Source organism: Aphelocoma coerulescens, chromosome 4, assembly GCF_041296385.1.
Source record: "Aphelocoma coerulescens isolate FSJ_1873_10779 chromosome 4, UR_Acoe_1.0, whole genome shotgun sequence".
Taxonomy (NCBI): domain Eukaryota; kingdom Metazoa; phylum Chordata; class Aves; order Passeriformes; family Corvidae; genus Aphelocoma; species Aphelocoma coerulescens.
In genome coordinates this window covers 77014552-77033966 of record NC_091017.1, presented here as the reverse complement: position 1 = coordinate 77033966, position 19415 = coordinate 77014552, and the positions used below count along the sequence as shown (strand labels likewise).

Genomic DNA, 19415 nt, shown 5'->3' with positions numbered 1-19415 from the left:
ATCCCTTCCTGCTGTTAAATCCACCTTAGCTCAAGCCTGTGTCCCAGCCTTCCTCAGTGCATGAGTGCTGTGAGGGCTCATGAGATGAGGATGATCTTCCTTGGATGAGCCATTAAAAAACCAAGATTCCCACCCAACCCCCAATTTTCAGAGTCTCCTGTTGCAAAGCCACCTTTCACAGGCAGCTTAAGCTCCAGAGAAGCATGGCCAAGGCTGTGGATGTGTGTCCTCACTCCCTTCCCACGAGTGTGGTCACCAGCAGCAGAGGAACGTGGATGAGCTGCTGGCTTAGCACAGGTGTTGAGTGCTGGCTGCTTTCTCCAGGTGCTTTGTCACTGCTGGGATGAAACTATTTTTAGGAGACTCGGTGTGATGGGAGGGCTAATGCTGATTTCTCTGGGGATTTGAGGGTGTGTTGAGGAGGAAGGGGGATAGAAAATGATTTTCAGGGGAGCAGCAAGGAATCTGATAAAACAGAAACATTAATTTTTGGCGTGTGCATCACTGGCATCAGCTCTGGCAGGGGACTTCAGCTCGTAATCTGGACACTTCATCCCTTTGGCTGTTGCTTTCTAGAGCTGTCAAGGGCTCATTTTCATGATAAAGGGATAGTGAAGCCCTTGGGAACTGCTGCAGTAGCACCTTGTGGGGACCCACGTTCGCCTCAAGACAGAGCACTGTCTGCTGTGTCTGTCTGAGCACAGCAGGCACAAAACCATCAGATTTTGGTCCTGCAGCCAATTCCAGCCGTCAGCAGATTTGGGAACCCACTTCAGGGGCCGTGTTGTGGCTCTGACTGCATCCAGATGACCCTGTGGGTGCTGCTTCAGCCCTGGGCTCAGGGCTGTAAGCTCTGCAAACTTTGCATACAATGATGTAGAGAATGGGCATAAAATTGGGATAAAATGCACCTACAGATTAAAAAGTGTCAGTGTTTTGTTACACAACTTCTGGAGAGTGGAAAAGAGCAGAAAAGAGCCCAGTGAAACTCCAGAACTACTTCTGCTCAAATGGGAGGTTCTCACCTTAGGAGCAGTTGAGCCCTTTCAATAGGATATGGGGAAAAGGGGTTTTTCCAAAAAACACTGTGAATTCGTATGGCCATTTCTTCCCAGAAACCAGAAATGAGGATGAATTCTTTAAGGAACTGCTTGAAATGAAAAGCAGATGGAGCATGAAGCATCTGCCATAAACCACTGAGACCGAAGGTGATCAGGAATGTGGAATTCCTGGAGCATCTCAGAGCAGTGGTGCATCAGAGCATGAGGGATTTGAACTATCCAAGTATCTGTGCTCCAGACAGCCACATGGGCACCATCAAAGAGCTCTGAATTACAAAGATTCTGGGGTTTGAGTGGTTGGAGTCTCTAAATCCTCAATCTGAGAAGCATCCTGGGGTTTGGGGTTGGACAGATAAACCCATCAAGAGCAGGGTGATAAATAATGAGGTTTTTGTAGGACCAGCAAATCTTGGGCCAGTTGGAGTTTTGTGGGATTGGTCTTCTTCACACACTGCACAAATTATCCTTAAAGGAATAGTCTTTCTCTGTTTTTTTTCCCCTTTTACTCCAGATTAGGAACTCGTCGACTTTGTTTTGTGGCAAAGTCTTGTGCATTTTACTGAATGTCCAAGGATCAAGGAAGAGTTTTCTGAACTTTTGCTCCAGGATTTTAGTGATAAAGATGGCTTGTAACAGATGTCTTCCAGCAGGAGCATCTGAAGATGAATAACTGGGTTATGCAGAGCCTGAGAACACCTGTAGTTATCCTTTAAACTGGAATTTACTCCATTTGGCATGTGACTGTCACCTTTGTGTGTAGGACTCTATCTTAAAAAACAGAGTAGCTCAACTTCATCCTGATCCTGTCAAATAGGCTCAAAGCACTTGTGTGTCATTTTTATTACCCTTTAAGACTCAAACCGTAGGAGCTTCGAGAAATTTCTTTATATTGAGGCTGGTTTGAATGAAGGAGGGGGTTCTGCCTGGACTCAGATACAAGATTTCTGAAGCTCCTAAAATTGCTGTCCTCATTCTTCAGCGTTGTTTTCTGGTACAACCCAGAGAACAAACACAAATGCAGTGCCTGAAGTGCCCAGTGGGAAATTTGAGGTGCCTGAGATTTTTATGGTGAGCTTTGATGCTGTGTTCTTACATAATCCATATCCCTTCACCTCCTGGGGAGGGAAAACAAAGGCAAAAGCAGAGAACTGAGGCTTATTCTCTTTCTCCCTGTTTTTCTGGGCCTTTGTCTTTGGTACATGGCTGTGGTAGGTGGGTAGTTCAGCTGGAAGTGTGGATTTCTCCCTGTCCTTGGTCCTGCAGAGGGTCCCTAAACAGCTCCTGGCAGCATCCTTGGGATTTACTGTGGTGTTTTGCAGGAGGGAGATCCCAAAGCTCCCTGCACTGTGAGCATGCTTGGATGGAAGGCTTGAAAACATTAGAAAAATGGGATTTGAAAGAGAACTTCTGTCTCACTGGCTGTCTAAGGGAGCTCAGAGCTTAAACCTTGATCTGAACCCAGAGCTGAAACGTTGACCATGGAATGGCTTTGACATGTGCCAAATCCTCATCAGCTTTCCTGCCTTGGCCACCTTGTCTGGCAGGATTGCATTCCTGAGGAAGGAGGGGGAATACAGGGGTTGCAGAGAGGCTTTTCCCGTTCTTTTCCATGCCTCTCCCTCCCTAGATCAGATATGAGGGAGCTTCTGCATCACTCTGCAGCCTTCATCCCTAAATATCACCTGGGGTACCAAAGTTTAACATCCTGAACTTGTCATGATTCCCCAAAACATCCAGCCTGGGTTGCTTTGGGGTCTCTTTGTGCCAGTGATGGATGGGAATGTTCTAAAAATGCATAAAAGCATCGTGTTTTGTCTGTGGATGTTTCCTTCCAAGAGACCCAGGATTTCCTGGGAAGTGGGCTGAAGGAAGCAGGATGGGAAGGGAAAGGCCTGAGCCTTGATCTGATTTTTCATGCCTCTCTGCTCTCTGCATATGCTTGGCTTCTGCTCCAAACTCCTGGAGTGGATTTCCTTCTCCAGTTAAGTTCTTAGTCCCACTCGTTCTGTGATTTCCTCTTCACAGGACTTCAGGGAAGCTTCATCTTCACAACATTGGGCAGAGTCCAGCAGCCATCCCATAAATGAAAGCCCAGCTTGAGGGCATTAGGAGAAGCTTGTAATTCTGGGTTTTACAGTGCTTTTAGTATTAAAAAGCGATTTTTTTTTTAAATTAGGGCTTTCATAGACTCATCCTTGCTGCTGAGCTGAAGGTCAGTGTAATTAAACTTTCTTTGCGTGGGATATTTCAGAGAATTGGGAAGGAACATTAACAGCCAGTTCAGAGAATGTCCATCACTTGTGATGTTGATTTAGTAAATGTACAATTAATGCACTTAAGGAGCTGTAAACCCAGTTTGTGGGGCTGCTGGTCGTTAGCTTACTGCTGTGGAATCCCAAGCAAAGTGAGGCCAGAATTGCTGCCGTTTCCCCTGAAACTGTAACCTTGTCTGTACAAACTGTGCCTTCTCAGAAATCCAGACAGGTAAAATGGAACTGTCACGCTGATGAACATAATTGCTTCCCATTCCAGCCTGTGGCTGTGCCTCAATTTCAGGGCATTGCTCCTGTAACAGTCAGCTACTCACATTCCACAGCTGGACTGAGAGTTGATTTGCTGCTATGAATTTACACGGTGCAGGTGGAGTGACACCTTTGTCAGTGGCTTTATGAGCCTGTCACAGATGAAATGCCATCATAAAGCAGCCCACCTTCTTCTGAATGAAGCCATGGGCTGCAAAACATCCTGAAAATGCTCGCCAGATGTTGGCTTTAAAAAGGCAGAAAGGTAAATTGTGGTTAATGCTGGATTTCAGTGTCTGTGGCAGGCAGATCTGTACAAGGAGAGGCAGTGTTTGGTCATTAAAGAGTGCAATTAAAGAGTGAGCAATCAGCTTGGGGAAGGAGTGTGTTTAATCTGGTGTAATTATTGTCTCCATTGCAAAGTGAATTTTGCTGCCCACCAGAAGGATTCTTGATCCTAGAATCTTACCTGGATGATTATGAATTAAAGAAAGTGCTGGAAGTCTTGGACCCAGCCATGATGAATCACAGAATCATTGAAGCTGGAAAAAACCTCCAAGATTGAGTCCAAGCTGTGCCCAATCCCCACCTTGTCACCCAGCCCAGAGCACTGAGTGCCACCTCCAGTCCTTCCTTGGACACCTCCAGGGATGGGCACTCACTGCCTCCCTGGGCAGCCCATTCCAGTGTTTAACAACCCTTTCCATGAGGAAATTCCTCTTGATGTCCTACTGAACCTCCCCTGGTACAGCTTGAGGCCAAGTCTTTACATGGCATAAGGAGCTCCATGACCAGCAAGGGCTCCTTTGCCAGGACTGAGACTGAAAATGAGCTTTTGTGATGCTCTTCAAGGCTTCCTCCTTCTGCCCTCTCATCCTACAGTTTAACTACCTGAACCTTTTTAAAAACAGGTATTATTTGCTTCTCTGGACCTAGCTGATCTTTCAGAAATGATTTCAAAGCTTCCAGGCATTGTTGCCCCTGACCTTTCATATTGGAAGGACTCTCTTGCCCAAAAAGCAGTATTTTGGAGTGACAGAGAATCCTCTGAACCAGGGTGTGGCTGTGTCTATTTATGGAACCACCCCTCAGTCCTGTTTGTCCTGCCAAATCCTTCCTTTTCTCTAAAGGTCTGGGGCAGTTTGGAGTGTGAGGTAGGAGCCTGCAGCTATTGGACTCGGGATCATGGGAAGTCTTCATCTGTGAAAATTAAATTCCAGGCCCTTTGGGTTGCCAGGAGTGGTCAGGAATGTGACCTGTGGTTTCTGAATCTTCCCAATAAATTGAAAGGAATTTGCCTGGGAACAGCTGGTCCGATGACTCCCGAAAGGTCAAGCTCATATTTGCATGCTTGAGATGTCTCTTGTCGGGTTTTAGCCTGGAGTTTGAGGATGCTGAGCCTCAGAAGTGCTGTTTGTGTCTGTTCCTCTCCTGTCTGCAAGCAGGCACCTCACAAGGTGTCTTTTATTCGTGTGGCTGCCTGTCCATTACACATCACCTTTGATTTTTGGGTTTTTACATCCTCTTCCCATCCTTATCTCTGCCCTGCAAATGCTGCAGAAAGCAGATGTTAGATAAGATCCCAAAGTCATGGAGAGATTTTTGTTCTTTTCATTGCAGTGATAGAGATTTTCAGTGTGGCACCAATAACCTCTAAAGCCAAGCCCTCCCTTATCTGATCCAACTCATTGGATTTTACCTCTCTCAGCAAGGGACTGATGCTGCAAAAGCTTAGGTGGGTGTTTGGGAACTCGGGGCAGATGCCTGTGTGGGAATTCTCTGCTCTGGAGCCTTCCAGAAGGGGAATTGGGCAGCTCCAAGCTCTTCCAGCTGTCTGAGAGGAAGAGCACCATCAAGGATGGTGGCACAGGCAGGCTGAAGGCTGAGGAGACTTTCTCCAGTGCATTCTTTCTGTTCTGTGGAAAAACTTGTGTTCTCCTGGAGCAATATCAGCTGTTGTCATTTCATCCTTTCTCCTGTGCATCCCCAGTGAGCTCATATCACACACATCAGCCTGAAAACAGGAAAGGGAAGGGAAGCTACTTCAGAGGCTCTTAAATTCATATTCTGACACTTTAATTCTCTTTCTGGCTGCTTTGTGTTTTGGCCTGGTGTGTTTTTTCCGATGGAGACGAGAGGGGTGAGTGGATGGAAAGAGAGAGGCTGTTCTTCCAGCAGGGCCTGTTAAAGCAAATCTCAGTGTAGCCCTTCCTGACCTCTGGGGCTGTTTGGTTTTGTGTCCTGCTGCCACTTTTTGGCTCAGGGTGGCATATTATTGATTCAAACCTACAGCCTTAGGCTTCTGTCTCGGGAAAAATGAAGTGCTTCACGTTTTCCTGCCCGAGACAAGAGATCATCATGAAGCTCATTCGGGGGACAGTGCAGAATATCTCTGAAGTTGATATGAAAAAGGCAGGGGGTGGGCATTTGTCAACCTTAAACTTACAATTTCTGCCTTGATCCTCTTCCAAGCTTTGGGGAATGGCAAAACTGAGCAAAAGGCTTCTCGTATTTCCTGTTTTGATGATGTCAGAAATGTCTGGTGGCAGTTTTGGTGCTACTGCTGGTCCCAGATGAACAAAAGCGTGGCTGTGAGAAATCAGATGTTAACAATTCCGTTACATGTTCGAAGTGGGGACTGAATTTCTACTTTTTCTCAACGTGAAAAGAACTGATGGTGCCTGTGGCTGATGTGAGGAGGCTTTCAGTGCTTTACCAACATGATTTGTGTTGTGGTTTGCCCCAGGTATTATTGGGAACAACAAAGCGATAGGAAAATACATCACAACAATGATCTTTCTGTACTTTGCCTGCCTCCTTCCATCCATTGCCTTCGGGTCCCTCAATGATGAAAATACCCGAGGAGCTATTGGTGAGTTCATCTCTTCTGTGCTTCTCAAATTTACTTTGTGCATCTGATTTTGTGCATTTGATTCCACGTGTTCCAAATGTAGTTCTGGGCACAGAAAGTTCTGATAGTTTTTATTTATGGGGGGAAAACAAACCCAAAACCATGGCTGCAGGACTTTTTTTCTAATTAAGTTCATGACTTTTATAGAAAACCAGAAAAAATGAACACTGCTTTGGGTGGTGTCATCTGACTTGGACTGATACTGATGTATGCTACTGTATTTTTGAATTATGCTGACTTAATGTAATTATTTGCACATTTTTCCTGGTACAAACTCCTGTGCTTTTGACCTGGATTTGATTGCCTATATTCAAACCCCCAGGACAGAGCTAAACATCATCCTTTCTCCCAGCTGTAGAAGCAGTTCATGCTGCTGTCACTGTTCAAATCCTGCCCTGAAGGCCTCCACAAACACTGCTTATGTCTTATAGCTGTTTAAAATAAAATAAATATATTAAAAATGTATATATAAAACATAATACACAGAGAAAAAATCCCAGAGTCCACCAATTAGCTGAACATCTGGAAGCCTAAACTGTGGGTACAAATAAAGGCTCACTTTTTGATTTCACAGTGTGTTACCTCTGTACCCTTGAAAACATTTCTCTTACTCCTAAGTGGTTGGTTTCTCTGCCCTGTGAATGCTCCTGGAGCAGGGAGGGATTGACCCAAATCCCTGGTTTTGTTTCCATCCTCCCCAATTCCAGATGTGCGGAAGACAATCTTCGGGCAGTGCATTGGAGGGCTGCTCTACGCCCTCTTCTCGGGGCAGCCCCTCGTTGTGCTCCTGACCACAGCTCCCTTGGCCCTCTACATCAATGGTGAGTCTGCTACAGGTTTGCCCCAGGGGATTGAGGGGTTGCCACTTCCTGTGACAGCTTTGCAGTCCTGGTAGAGCTTGAGTTGTATTTGTTTGAGAAATGGATATTTCAGGGCTGCTGTCAGGGAAAGGTTCTCCCCCCAGAGAGTGGTGGGGGGCTGGAACAGGCTCCCCCAGGGAAGTGACAGGGCACAAAGCCAAGGGATGCTTGGACAAGGCTCTCAGACACATCATGGGATTGTTGGGGTGTCCTGTGCAGGGCCAGGAGTTGGATCGATGATCCTGGTGGGGCCCTTCCAGTTTGGGATGTTCTGGGATTCTCCAAAACCTGAATCAAATTCCTCCCCTTTCCATCACCATCAGAATCAAAATATCCTGAGTTAGAAGGGACTTACAGGGATCATCGAGATCAACCCCTAGTTTACTTCAAGTTGTTTTTCTAAAGAAATCATTTTGCAGAGAAAAAACTTCATGAAAATAAGCATTTCTTCAGCTTCAGTGAGAAAATCTTGGTTTTCTCATGTGGCTGCACTTAACCAGCTTGTGACTAAGTTTTTTTTTGGGTTAGTTTGTTGAGGGTTTTTTTTAAAATCGATGCTTTAGAGTGTGATCAGCGTTTCAGGTACTACAAGGTGGTCTTGGTGAAAGAGAGTCAAGCAAGGGAACAAGCTCAGTATCTGTAGGGATAATCAGAGGATGGGCTATGCCCAGCTGGAAAGAGCAGCTAGGAGACCCCTTGCTCAACAGCATCTCAAAGTATCAGCAAGAGCAAATTCCAGCAGTTTTTGTGGCCTCAATCCATAGGAAAAATGCTTTGAGCAGGGGGGGAGAATATTTTTCCAAGTGTCTCTCCCCATTTCTAGTGATGGAAGGGGAGAACAGTTTGTGTCGATCCTGTGTCCCTCTGGAAGTGCAGGAATATGGATTTAATGGTATCTGTAATAAATGTGTTGGGGTGAAGCCTTGAAATGGGTTCTTTTTGGCACGGAGCAGATGGGAATCCCTGGGTGGCAGTGACAGGAGTTGACTGTGACACGTGAATGCTTCACTTTTGCAGTCATCCGAGGAATCTGTGACGACTACAACTTGGATTTCAGTGCTTTCTATGCCTGGATTGGGCTGTGGAACAGCTTTTTCCTTGTGATCTACTCCCTCTTTAATTTCAGCCTTCTGATGAAGCTCTTTAAAAGGTAGCTATTTGCAAGAAGTCGTATTTTGATCCGATTATTCTTCAAATGGAAAAATTACACGTTCCACAAGCTCCTTAATTACAAACTTGCTGCAAAATGTGTTTTGTGAGACGAGGCAAGTATCATTTTGGTTTATTGTTCCAGCTTGAAAGAAGTTCTCTGATTGGCTGGGTTTTGTTTCTAAGTTGGAGCCTAACTCAAATTGGTATATTTTCATGTAAATTGATGAACATGCTGCTTTTTCTTTGAACAGAGTTGAATGCAGCGCTGTTAATTCCTGGGCTTTTTCCACAGGTCAACAGAAGAAATAATTGCACTTTTTATATCCATCACATTTGTGCTTGATGCCATCAAAGGCATTATTAAAGGTAAGTCTTGCAACAGTGTTTTTCAGAGCAGATCTCTGCTTTGCTGCCTTGTCAAAGGCAAGCACAGGGCTGCAAAAACGTGTGATGTTTGCTTGTTCTGTGTTCATTCAAAGTCTCTGGGGAGAAATCAGTGTGTGAGATGGAAGCAGCCCTTTGTCAGCAGTTTACCTGCGTGTGCAGAATTTTCAGCAGCTCTAATTTCAGTTGGTTGAGACAGAATTGGTTTCTAAATTTTCACCAGATGGGCAAACCATGACGTTATTGATGTGAGAGCCTTCTCCTGATACCAGGCTGCTTTTGCATGGTCCTGGCAAAAAAAAAGAGTCCAATTTAAATGCAGTGTACATAGTCCTTTTTGCTTGACATATTGTCCAAACTCTGTGGAGGGGAGTTGAAAGATGGGTTGAGATTTCCTGGTTTTCCCTGAGCTCTGAGACACTTCTTTAATGGCAGTACAAGGACTGCAGTGCCTCCAGCACCTTCCTAAAGCTCCTCTGCCCTTTCCAGCCACTTGGTTCTCCTATTTCTGGGTTAAACTCTAAGTCTCAGTGAAGAGCCTTGGGGTTTACAAATTCCTCTGACACTTCTCTCCCTCCCCACCAGGACTGGTAGGAGGTGTTTAAGGTGAATCATGGTAGCAGAAATACCTTGTGAGTGGCAGCCTTTCTGTTCATCCCAGTGAGGAATTGGCCAATACCCCATTCCTTGATTTTTATGACCTGTTGTCCAACATCCCAAAGTTTGGGCCATCCTTTGAAATCCTTCAGGATATACCCAAGAACACTCCCTGTTTTTCAGACACTCAAGCTTGCAGGGGAATGCTTTCCAAGAGATTGCAGAGCAATTTGAAGTGAGACACTTTCTCACTTCACTGGGAATCCTTGATGTGCCTTGTGTGCTTTGATTGTGCAATCAGAGGGGTTTTTCCCTCTGCAGAACACCTGCATCTTTTAAATATCCTGCTTAGAGCTTGGTGAGGGAGAAGCTGTTCTGGGATAGTCATTGACTCTGTGGCTGTGAGCTTTGCTCAGTGCCCTGTCCTGGGGGCATGGGACAGTCTCCTTGTGGCACTCAGGTGGTCCTCAACAGAACATTCAGCTGCTCTGTAAAAATCAGCAAATATTCACAAAGTTTCTGTATATCCCAGAGCTGATCTCCCATAGCAGGGGTGTGGGGTGCAGGTCAAAAGCACAGGAAGCATCCATGTCTGCCAGAGTTTCAGGAATATGGCAGTAAATCCTTGGAGTATTGCAGTGGGAACAGAAGATCCTGTAAGACAAGGGGCAGTGGCCTTACTGACAGAAACCAGGTTTCAATTGGATATTAGGGAGAAATTCTTCCCTCAGAGGGTGGGGAGGCCCTGGCACAGGGTGCCCAGAGAAGCTGTGGCTGCCCCTGGATCCCTGGAAGTGTCCAAGGCCAGGTTGGACAGGGCTTGGAGCAGCCTAGGATAGTGGAAGGTGTCCCTGCCTGTGACAGGGGGTGGAATGAGATGACCTTTAAGGTCCCTTCAACCCAAACCATTCTGGGATTTTAGGTGTGATTAGAGAACCAGTTGAATTCTCTTTTTACTGTGAAGGGATGAATTTATAGGAATGATGGTAATAAAGTCACACCAACACTCCTTTGCCAGCTCATGTTGGTTCAGCTGCATTTGGGAGCATTCAGGGCATCCACAGATGGGACCAAAGCTGTTTCCAGATGCAGGAGGGCACCGGTGCTGGCAGGCTCTGCCTTTATCCTTAGAGCCCATAGTTAAAAGCACGACTCCAGTGCAACTCATGGCCACAGGCTCATCTTTGTTCCTCCCCTCCTGTTTTCGAGGAGGTGATGGTTTGCTGCTGCCACCTCCTCCTCCCACTCAAAATTTCGGTTGAGCAGTTCAGGAGGAAGTGAAAGCTGGTTTTTTCTCCATGCTGTTTAAAAGCCTCCTGGTAATGCCTTATCCAGCTGGCAGCAACTCTGGGCTTCCTGAGTGCCAGGGGACAATGCCACCTCTGCCCAGATGTTTTCCCAGCCTGTTCATAGCCTTGATTTTTTGCAAGGTACTCATGCAGGAAAGGAGGGGGAGGGACCTGCCCTGCAGAGGAACCAAAACCCTGAGTGTTCACGCTGTCCCGGTGACACTTTGTTTTTGCTGCCTGGCCTGGCCACCGAGGCTGTGTTTGTTTGATCTTGACATCTGCACTGGGCAGGAAATGGTGGTGAGCCAGGCAGAGGAAAACAAAGCCAGCTCGTGTTGCTGGAGGCTGGAGAAGGGCTCGGCCTCAGCCAGGGCACCGCCAGCTCCACTGCTCTCTCTGAATGTTGGCAGTGAGGTTCACTGAGCTCTGGTGTGAAAACAAACTCTAAATGCTCAGGAATCAAATCCTTCCCAGCAAGGTGGTATGGGATAAAGGCCTCCACTCTCCATCTTGGCATGTTCTTATTACTTTAATTAAAATACAAGAGTAAAGCAAGGTTTTTTCCTCTATGCAGGAGGGACTGGAGCAATCCTGCCTGGTTTGGTGCATATAAATTGAATTGCAGCCTCAGAGATGGAGCATGCAGCTGAGTCAAGCTGAGCACAGGGCACCAAAGATCAGCCCTAAATACATTATTGCAATATAACCCAGCCCTAAATATGTTACTGTGATATAGCCACGTGTGGGAGCTTGAGAAAATCTGCGAGACACAAAACAAAGTCACTTGTTTCTTACTCATTGCAGTCCAGATCTTAATCCAGAGGAATGCAAATACATTCTGCACAGTTCCCGGGTGGTTTGTGCTGCTGCTTTCACAGCTGTGTCTCTAGGACTCAGCAGCACTTAGGGTGAGCAGGTTTTTCCCCCTGGCCAGCTGTGGATTCCCAGGAAGTACTGCCAGAATCATTTTTGTCAGGTCAAAAGCGTCCTTTGGTGTTCAGAGCTGGAAAGTGCAAATCCTCCCTCAGCCTGTTCTGTGCCAGGCTGTGGTCCTGGCAGTGCCCTGGGCCCCATTTACCTGTTTGCAGAGCAGGTGTGTGTGTCCTGCCAGGGCTGAGGCAGCTGGAGCACGGAGGGAGGAAATAAAGGAGAGCAGAGCCTCTTCCTTAGCATGCCATAGGGAACACATGGCACTAACCAGGGTCAGGGTGGGATTGCTCCTCGCTGGGGGAACCTTTCTGCTGCTTTAAGGGGATCTCCTCACTCCTGGCTGCTCTTGGTGCAGTTTGAGAGGTTAAATTTTGAACTGTAAACCTTCTGTGATGTTTAAATTTATGTACAGATGTGCTGAATGTGAGGCAGTCTTGTCTCTTGTGGCCTACGTGCCACGCTGCCCTCATCCACTTGTGGAATGCCCAGACTCCTTTTAAATCACCTTTAAATCCTTTTAAAGGTGATATAAGAAAGATCATTACTGCATTTGAAATGGCTTCATGGCTGAACTCGGGGCATTTTACACTGAGGTGAGCTCCAAACCAGCAGTAACACAACCTGGGCTTCGGCCACTCAAGGTGGTTGCAGATACCAGTTGGGCTGCACAAGGATGTTCAAAGTTTGTTTTCAAATATTTAGAATTAAAGTTTGTTTTCAAATATTTAGAATTAAAAATTCCCTGCTTTCCCTGTGGCCGCTGCAGATGGAAAAGCTGAAATGTTTGAGGCTTTCAGAACCTGGATTATTATTTGAGGGTGGGGGAAATGTTAGGAGGTGCATCAGAGCCTAAGCTGCAGGTGGCTGTGTTTCTGTCTGGAGAGGATGGTCTTGCCCTGAAGTTCTCTGTGCAAAGTTTGAAGGGGTATTTTGACTAAAATGAAGGAAGGTAGAGGGACTGCAAAGCTCTGGCACGGTGGTTTCCATCCTCCTGTATTTCCCAGGGAAAGTGTGCATGCTGCATGTTGCCATCTGAGCAGATACTGTGGGAAAGCCCAATTCCCATCTCCTGGTTTTACTTCCTCCTTGTGATTCCTCAGGCTGTTGTTCCCCAAAGAGGTTAAATGATCCCAAAACCGTATTTATACACTTGGAGCCAGCCAGTGCCATAGAAATGGGAACACAGTAAATGCTCAAGAGCAAGAGGGTCTTTACAGCTGTCCATTCCTTATATCAATGCCTTTGAGCTGATCTAAAACATTTATGGACAGTCCCAGGGGCTTCACGGGGTGTTTTGCTCGTGCAGGTTTACTTCTGGTGCCCTGTAACTCTAATTTGCATTGTAAATTCAAATGTTCTGCCAGGTTTTGCACTTCAGCAGCACTTATCTCTAAAATCTGGACTAGCCTTGGAAGAAAAGTAATTACTGTACACTGTGTAATCCACTTAAGGATCTGTGCAGCCTGGCTGCTCTCAGTGTTTCCAGAGAATCCTGATGGAATTTGTTTGCCAGGCTGCTGAAAGCAGGTGTCTATATAGAAATATTTATATGTATATCTAAGAGCAGCGCTTCCAGTGTTGGGAACAAAACCACATAATTAGCCCTGGAAGTCCTTACAGTGTTGCTTTATGGATTCATTTAACTCTTAGCTGTTAAAATAAGTGAAAAAATCAATTTATGAAGCTTCCTAAGAGCGACAGCTCTGATTTCTTTCTGCTGGGTTGAGAAACAGAGCTAGAAACCAGGTGAAGCTTAACATTAATACTGCACGATCAAACAAAAAACCCACTTTGTTTTACTTGCTTTGATTGTCACACTCCTCTCCTAACACTTGCCTGTTGGTTGTTTGTGCAGTTTTTAAGAAATATTACCACCACGGGCACACAGGAGACAGTTACTCGGGAAAAACACGGGCTGATGCTATCCCAGGCCTCGGCATCAACACCACCTTCTTGATGAACTCCTCAGTGAGTGAGAACCAGACCTGCCCTCATGATGGGCACTATGGGCGTGAGACCGCCGTCCTCAGCCTCATGCTGATGTTGGGAACCCTTTGGCTCGGCCACACGCTCTATCAGTTTAAGAAAAGGTGAGTTCTTTGGAGCTCAGACTGCTGATTATTTCATGTTCCCTGTGAGGGAATCATTAACAGCTCAGATCTTTATTCTGCAACCCAGGAAAATCAGATGGAAGCCAAAGGCAGGGATGAACTTGGCAGGGCCACCTGGAAATATTCCCAGCAGGACAAAATGTTTGCTCAGTGGATGATGCCCTTCCCTCTTGTGAGGTTTGGCCTCACAAATGACTTTCCAAAAAAGCTTTGGGTTCCCAATTCACGTTGGGATCCCTGTAACTGCCTCCAAACAGGCATTGAACCGCTTTGCTGGGCAGAAATTCCTGATGGTGCAGGAAGGTCTAATGGGAATGTACCTTCAGTGTGCTCTTGGGAGTCAAACACCAGCTGTAATTTGGGGTTTGCTCCTATTGCTCTTAAAACTCTTAAAATTGCAGGAATCAATTAAAGTAAAGTGGAAATGAGAACAAATTGGTGCTTGAAGGCCTTTTTTTTTTCCTAGTTTGCATCTTATTTTCTTGTTTCTTTTGTGTTTTGCTTATGCATTCCTCGCCCTTCAAAGGCCGTAGCTTCCAGAAGATTTAAAGCTGAATGAAAGACTAATTCTTCACTCCAGGTATCCCCTTAGCAGTGCAAGATGGGACTGAATTTTCACTTGTTAAAGCATTAATGTTGTCTGGATTGAGTGGTTGTCCTGACAGTGGGGTGTTGATGGGAATTTTTTGTCTTTTTTGCAGCCCATATTTGCATGCGAGGGTACGTGAAATCCTGTCCGACTGTGCCTTACCCATTTCAGTCCTGACCTTCTCTGTTGTGGGTTCCTATATCTTCAAGGAAATTGAAAGTAAGTTCTGTTTTTGTTCTCTGCAGTACTGGGGCTTATGAAAGAGAGAAGTGAAATCCTAGAAGGGTTTTGCTAAAAAATGAAGTTCTTCCATATAATTTCAAAAATACTGCGTGTACCTCTCACCAAGAGCTCAGATTTCCTCACCATTAGACTTGTGTCATTCAAAACCCTGATCAAATCAGGCTGGGGCGAGAAAAATTATCCAGATGTGCCTTTTCAATGAGTTTGAGGTGTGTGTCACAATAAGGGAGATAAACAATTCCTGGCGAAGAACAAAGGGCAGAGTAATCATCAGGCAGGAAGAGTTGTTGCCAGTCATATCAACATGGAGTTGGTCATCCCAGTTTATCCTCTTTGTGTCCAGTTTGTTTTCCTAATTTAGGTGAAATGGTGCAGAGCATCTGGGCAGCTCTAAGTTACACAAGGAAATCTAAAAACGAGACACCATTCATTGGCCAGATAGATCAACTTTTCCATATCAGGAAGCGATCATGGGGACAGGAATTGCATTGTCCTGCAGTGACGTGAGCGGGTGATGTGAGGAAATGTATGGAAACAAATAAGAAATGGCTTTTTTTTAAAATTGGGATGGCCATTCCATCCAGTTGGATTGCAAAATGATGCGTGGCCATGTGTGGTTTATCCCTAGCCATGGATTGCTTCCAGTGGCAGCAGAGGTTTGATTTAGATTTTATACTAAAATGCCTTGCCCAGCTTGTTGGACATGAGGAGGTTTTCAAATGCCTCTGTGGGTTGATGAGCTGAGCGTTATGGTGCTGGTTAGAAATAAGGTTTCCTCATCTAAAAACACCTCGCATCTGTGGAAAACAAGTTTCCCTCTTTTGTTTTCCTCCAATATCTGTAATGCCTTGCTAGGACTAGCAGTGATCTGTCCCATCAGGATGGCAGCCAAGTCCGAAGTGGATGGAGGAAAAAAATAAATCAAACCAGCCAGATGGACCCATCTTTCATGGCCTCCAGGCTCCCACATGCCAGAGCATCACGCCTGCTTTCCTGCTTGTTTCCCAGTAGTTCATGATGTGGGTAAAACGTTGATGGTTGGACAAGAAGGTGCCTCCTAACATCCTTCCCCTCCTCTTTGCAGTGTCCAAATTTAACTACAACGCCTCTGACAGCTTGTTTGTGCTGGCCCCCGTGCAGTCCCTGTCCATTGGGTCGGTGATGAGTGCCATGGGACTGGGATTTCTCCTCTCCATGCTCTTCTTCATCGAGCAGAACATTGTCGCGTCCCTCACCAATGCCCCGGAGAACAGGTAAGGCCTTTGGTGCTGCTTTTCCCCCTGCTGGAGGGATGTCATTGGGTTTGTCACCACCACTGCTTGCCCAAAGCTTGTCTGAGCATCAGAAAATGTATGCAGGGTGTGTTTCTAGGAATTCCTGTTGCCACACATGGACATAACTCTGCTGCTTAACTCCTGTCAGTTTTGTGGCAGCGATCCACAACCACAAACCCTCAACGAGCTCAATCACCTCAACCTGTTTCTTCTTTACCCTCTGTTCAACGCCATCATCTGTCCCCTAAAACTCCCAAAGCGTTTTTCAGGAAGAGTTTTGGGAGCCAAGAAGTGGCGTAGTGAATGTGAAGTGGATATTTTGTACGGTTTGAGGTCCTTGGATGCACCTCAAGATATTTAGGGAGTATCTGACGCGTGTGGACACTTGCACTGCGCTGGCAGTGCAGAGAATTTGTTGAAAGTGAGGAGTCAATGACCTACATAAATGTTGTAGCACATTGTGCTGCAGCTGAGCATCAGGAGTGTTTGGAGTAAATTCCAACTGAAAAAAGGTGGAAGTGCAATAAACCAATATGTCTGATAAGGCTCACTTATGTGCAAACTTGAGATGTGACACTATTAAAATATTCCCTCTGATGGTTTTGTGCCAACTGCAATCAGATGTGATGTCAAGAACAAACGTGGATGACTTTTTTCCCAGGGAAACTACCATGTCTCTGAGGATTTTTTGCTAATGTGATGCGTGGGAGGGTTCTCTCCTTGCATAATATCCATTAGCATTCTCCATGTTGTAGCTGGAGTGACACAGCATTAGGAGAGAGGAGACAAGCTCAAATTCAGCTACACTAATTTAGTTTCCTTGACCACCTCTTATCTCTATTATATCCCTTTAAGTGTTGCATAAATCTGTATGTAAGTGGGTCATCTCTTGGCCAATATGAATTTCTTCTAAACTTTTGGTATTTTCCACTAGAATGTCTTTAAGGAATATAAAATATGCTTTGGAGTTTTTCAGGGTGTTTTTCACAGTGCCTTGGTACAGGGCTGAGCTGATGCTGATCAGGTAGCGGGGCAGGGATTTTTAGAGGTGGAAAAACTAGGGCTTGACATCATCTGTTTGTGATGCCATCACAACACCTTCCACTATTCCACATTGCTCCAGTCCCTGTCCAAGCTGCCTTGGACACTGCCAGGGATCCAGGGGCAGCTACAGCTTCTCTGGGCACCCTGTGCCAGGGCCTCCCCACCCTCACAGGGAGGAATTATTTTCTAATATCTCATCTAAACCTACTCTGTCAGTTTGAGTCCATTCCCCCTTGTCCTGTCTCTCCAGGCCCTTGTAAAGTTTCTCTCCATCTTCCTTGTAGCTCCCTTCAGGTCCTGGAAGGCTGCAATTAGGTCACCCCAAAGCCTTCTCCTCTCCAGGCTGAACAATCCTGATTCTCTCAGCCTTTCCTCACAGCAGAGGTGCTCCATCCCTGTGATCATCTCGGTGCCTTCTCTGGATTCATTCCAACAGGTTGATGTCCTTTAAGCCTTCTGAAAAGAATGGGCAGGACAACAAACAATGACCCTGAGGGTGCTGAAGGTGCCTTTGCTCAGAGAAAGCAGCACGTGAGCGGGGGCCGTGTTTCCAAAGCGTGAGCCAATGCAGGAAACACGTTTGCAATCCCACCCTTCCTGCCAGCACCTTCCAGAGGCTTTGTAGGGTAGACACCTACCTGACCCGGTCACCCCACAGCCTCCTCAGTCAGTGGAGGGGGTCACTCCCAGTGGGACCAGGCTTTTTGTCCCAAAACTGAGCCCCACCCAGGGTTTCTGCTGCCCAAACAATGGCTTTGATCTTCATGTGCTCGGTCAACTCTCCCAGCTCCATGTGCCTCGTGTCCATGAGCATCTTGGTTGGCTCCAGATCTGTGCTGAGGTGTTGAATGGAGTTTGTTTGGGTGGCACTGACAAATCTAAATGTTGCTCCCTTTCAGCTGATGGTGCCCAGAGAGAATTCAGCTGTCAAGTGCTGCAGCAGCTGAAGTGCAGCCTTAGACCTTTCAGTGAGGGTTTAAAGTCTGAGAGCTGAATCCTTCCCCAGCCTTTTTTTCTAAGCTTTACTCATGATATGTCAGCAGTTGATACCAGATGGGAATATTCAGGAAAGGGGCAGACCTTGCAAAAATTGGCAAGGTTAATGTAGATGTGAGTTCAGTCTCAGTGCTGCTTTCTGCACACTCCTGGCAGAGTGGGTGTGCTCAGCTTCCTCAGTGAAGGCTGTCAGATTCCCCATCCCCTAAAAAATGAAACAGGGAGGCTCTGCAGCATTTGATGAACTTAGGAGCAAATCTCCTTGGTTGGCTACCAACCCTTTGGAATGGGTTACCCAGAGAAGCTGTGGCTGTCCCATCCCTGGAAGTGTCCAAGGACAGGTAGGATGGGGTTTGGAGCAACCCGGGATAGTGGAAGGTGTTGGAACTGGATGATCCTCAAGGTCCCTTCCAACCCAAACCATTCTGTGATTCATTCCGTGATTCTGTGACTACCAAGGAGGAGCTGAAGTTTAATGAATTCCTGTCCCATTTTCTTATCATGCAGTAGCAATTACGTAATTAGGGGATTACTGCAGCATACTGAGCACGTGTTCTGCTCATGGGGAGGGAGAGACATCAGGGTTACAAACAAGAGAGATGAGAAACTTCAGTGTCAGTACTTTGACAACAACTGCTCAGGATTTTATCCGCTCTCTCTGTGGGCTCCGTGAGCAAACACACACGTGGATTTTGTGTAGACCCTGCAATAAATGTAGGAGAAAAACGCTGATGAAGTTTTTATGGGCTGTTATTTTAGTGGGCTGCCTTTCTGCTCAGAGTTGTTCTTTCCAGATGACAACAGCTTTGGGAGCAAACCATCACATTTCACGACCTTTACTGTTCACACCGTGCCGACGGTAAATCCAGAGGTGTGAAATCTCTGTGTGTGAGTGAGAACACTTGAGTGTTCAACAAGGGCAGCCTGTAGGGTTTGCACCAGGTGTAACTGCTGTCCCCAACCCCTTGTTCCAGGCTGGTGAAGGGCACAGCCTATCACTGGGACCTGCTGCTCGTGGCGCTGATCAACACGGGGCTGTCGGTCTTCGGCCTGCCCTGGATCCACGCGGCCTTCCCGCATTCCCCCATGCACGTCCGGGCCCTGGCCTATGTGGAGGAGAGGGTGGAGAGTGGACACATCTATGAGACGTAAGTGATCTCTTTGGATTCATTTGTGGCTTCCCAATCTGTTGGGGAATAGAATTATTGCCAGAGGTTATAACGAAGCTCAGCGGGATGAGGAGCCCGGGCCCCAGCGGGGGGAGAGAGAAACAGCCCAAACCAATATGGTTGATAAAGCAAACTCCATAAAACTCCTTTTATCAGCAGTCCAAAGGCACTTATATAGTATACCAGCTTGTTAACTCCTAAGTGGCTTAAAGCTTATCAAGACACATTTCTATTTCTACATAATTGGACTTATATTGGCAAGTTTCCACAGTCTTGTTATGAT

General features: G+C 46.3%; 1 protein-coding gene across 9 annotated transcripts in view; it reads left to right on the top strand.

Moving 5' to 3' along the window:
• The window catches only part of SLC4A11 (solute carrier family 4 member 11), a 136910-nt gene that overhangs the window by 104416 nt on the left and 13079 nt on the right, over positions 1 to 19415 (top strand). For all 9 annotated transcript variants that reach the window (XM_069014782.1, XM_069014783.1, XM_069014784.1 and 6 more), the window contains 8 exons: positions 6330 to 6455; positions 7202 to 7315; positions 8372 to 8504; positions 8799 to 8872; positions 13562 to 13796; positions 14519 to 14625; positions 15734 to 15902; positions 18938 to 19111. In XM_069014782.1, coding sequence (XP_068870883.1) covers positions 6330 to 6455; positions 7202 to 7315; positions 8372 to 8504; positions 8799 to 8872; positions 13562 to 13796; positions 14519 to 14625; positions 15734 to 15902; positions 18938 to 19111 — 1132 coding nt within the window. The remainder of the gene's footprint in view (positions 1 to 6329; positions 6456 to 7201; positions 7316 to 8371; positions 8505 to 8798; positions 8873 to 13561; positions 13797 to 14518; positions 14626 to 15733; positions 15903 to 18937; positions 19112 to 19415) is intronic.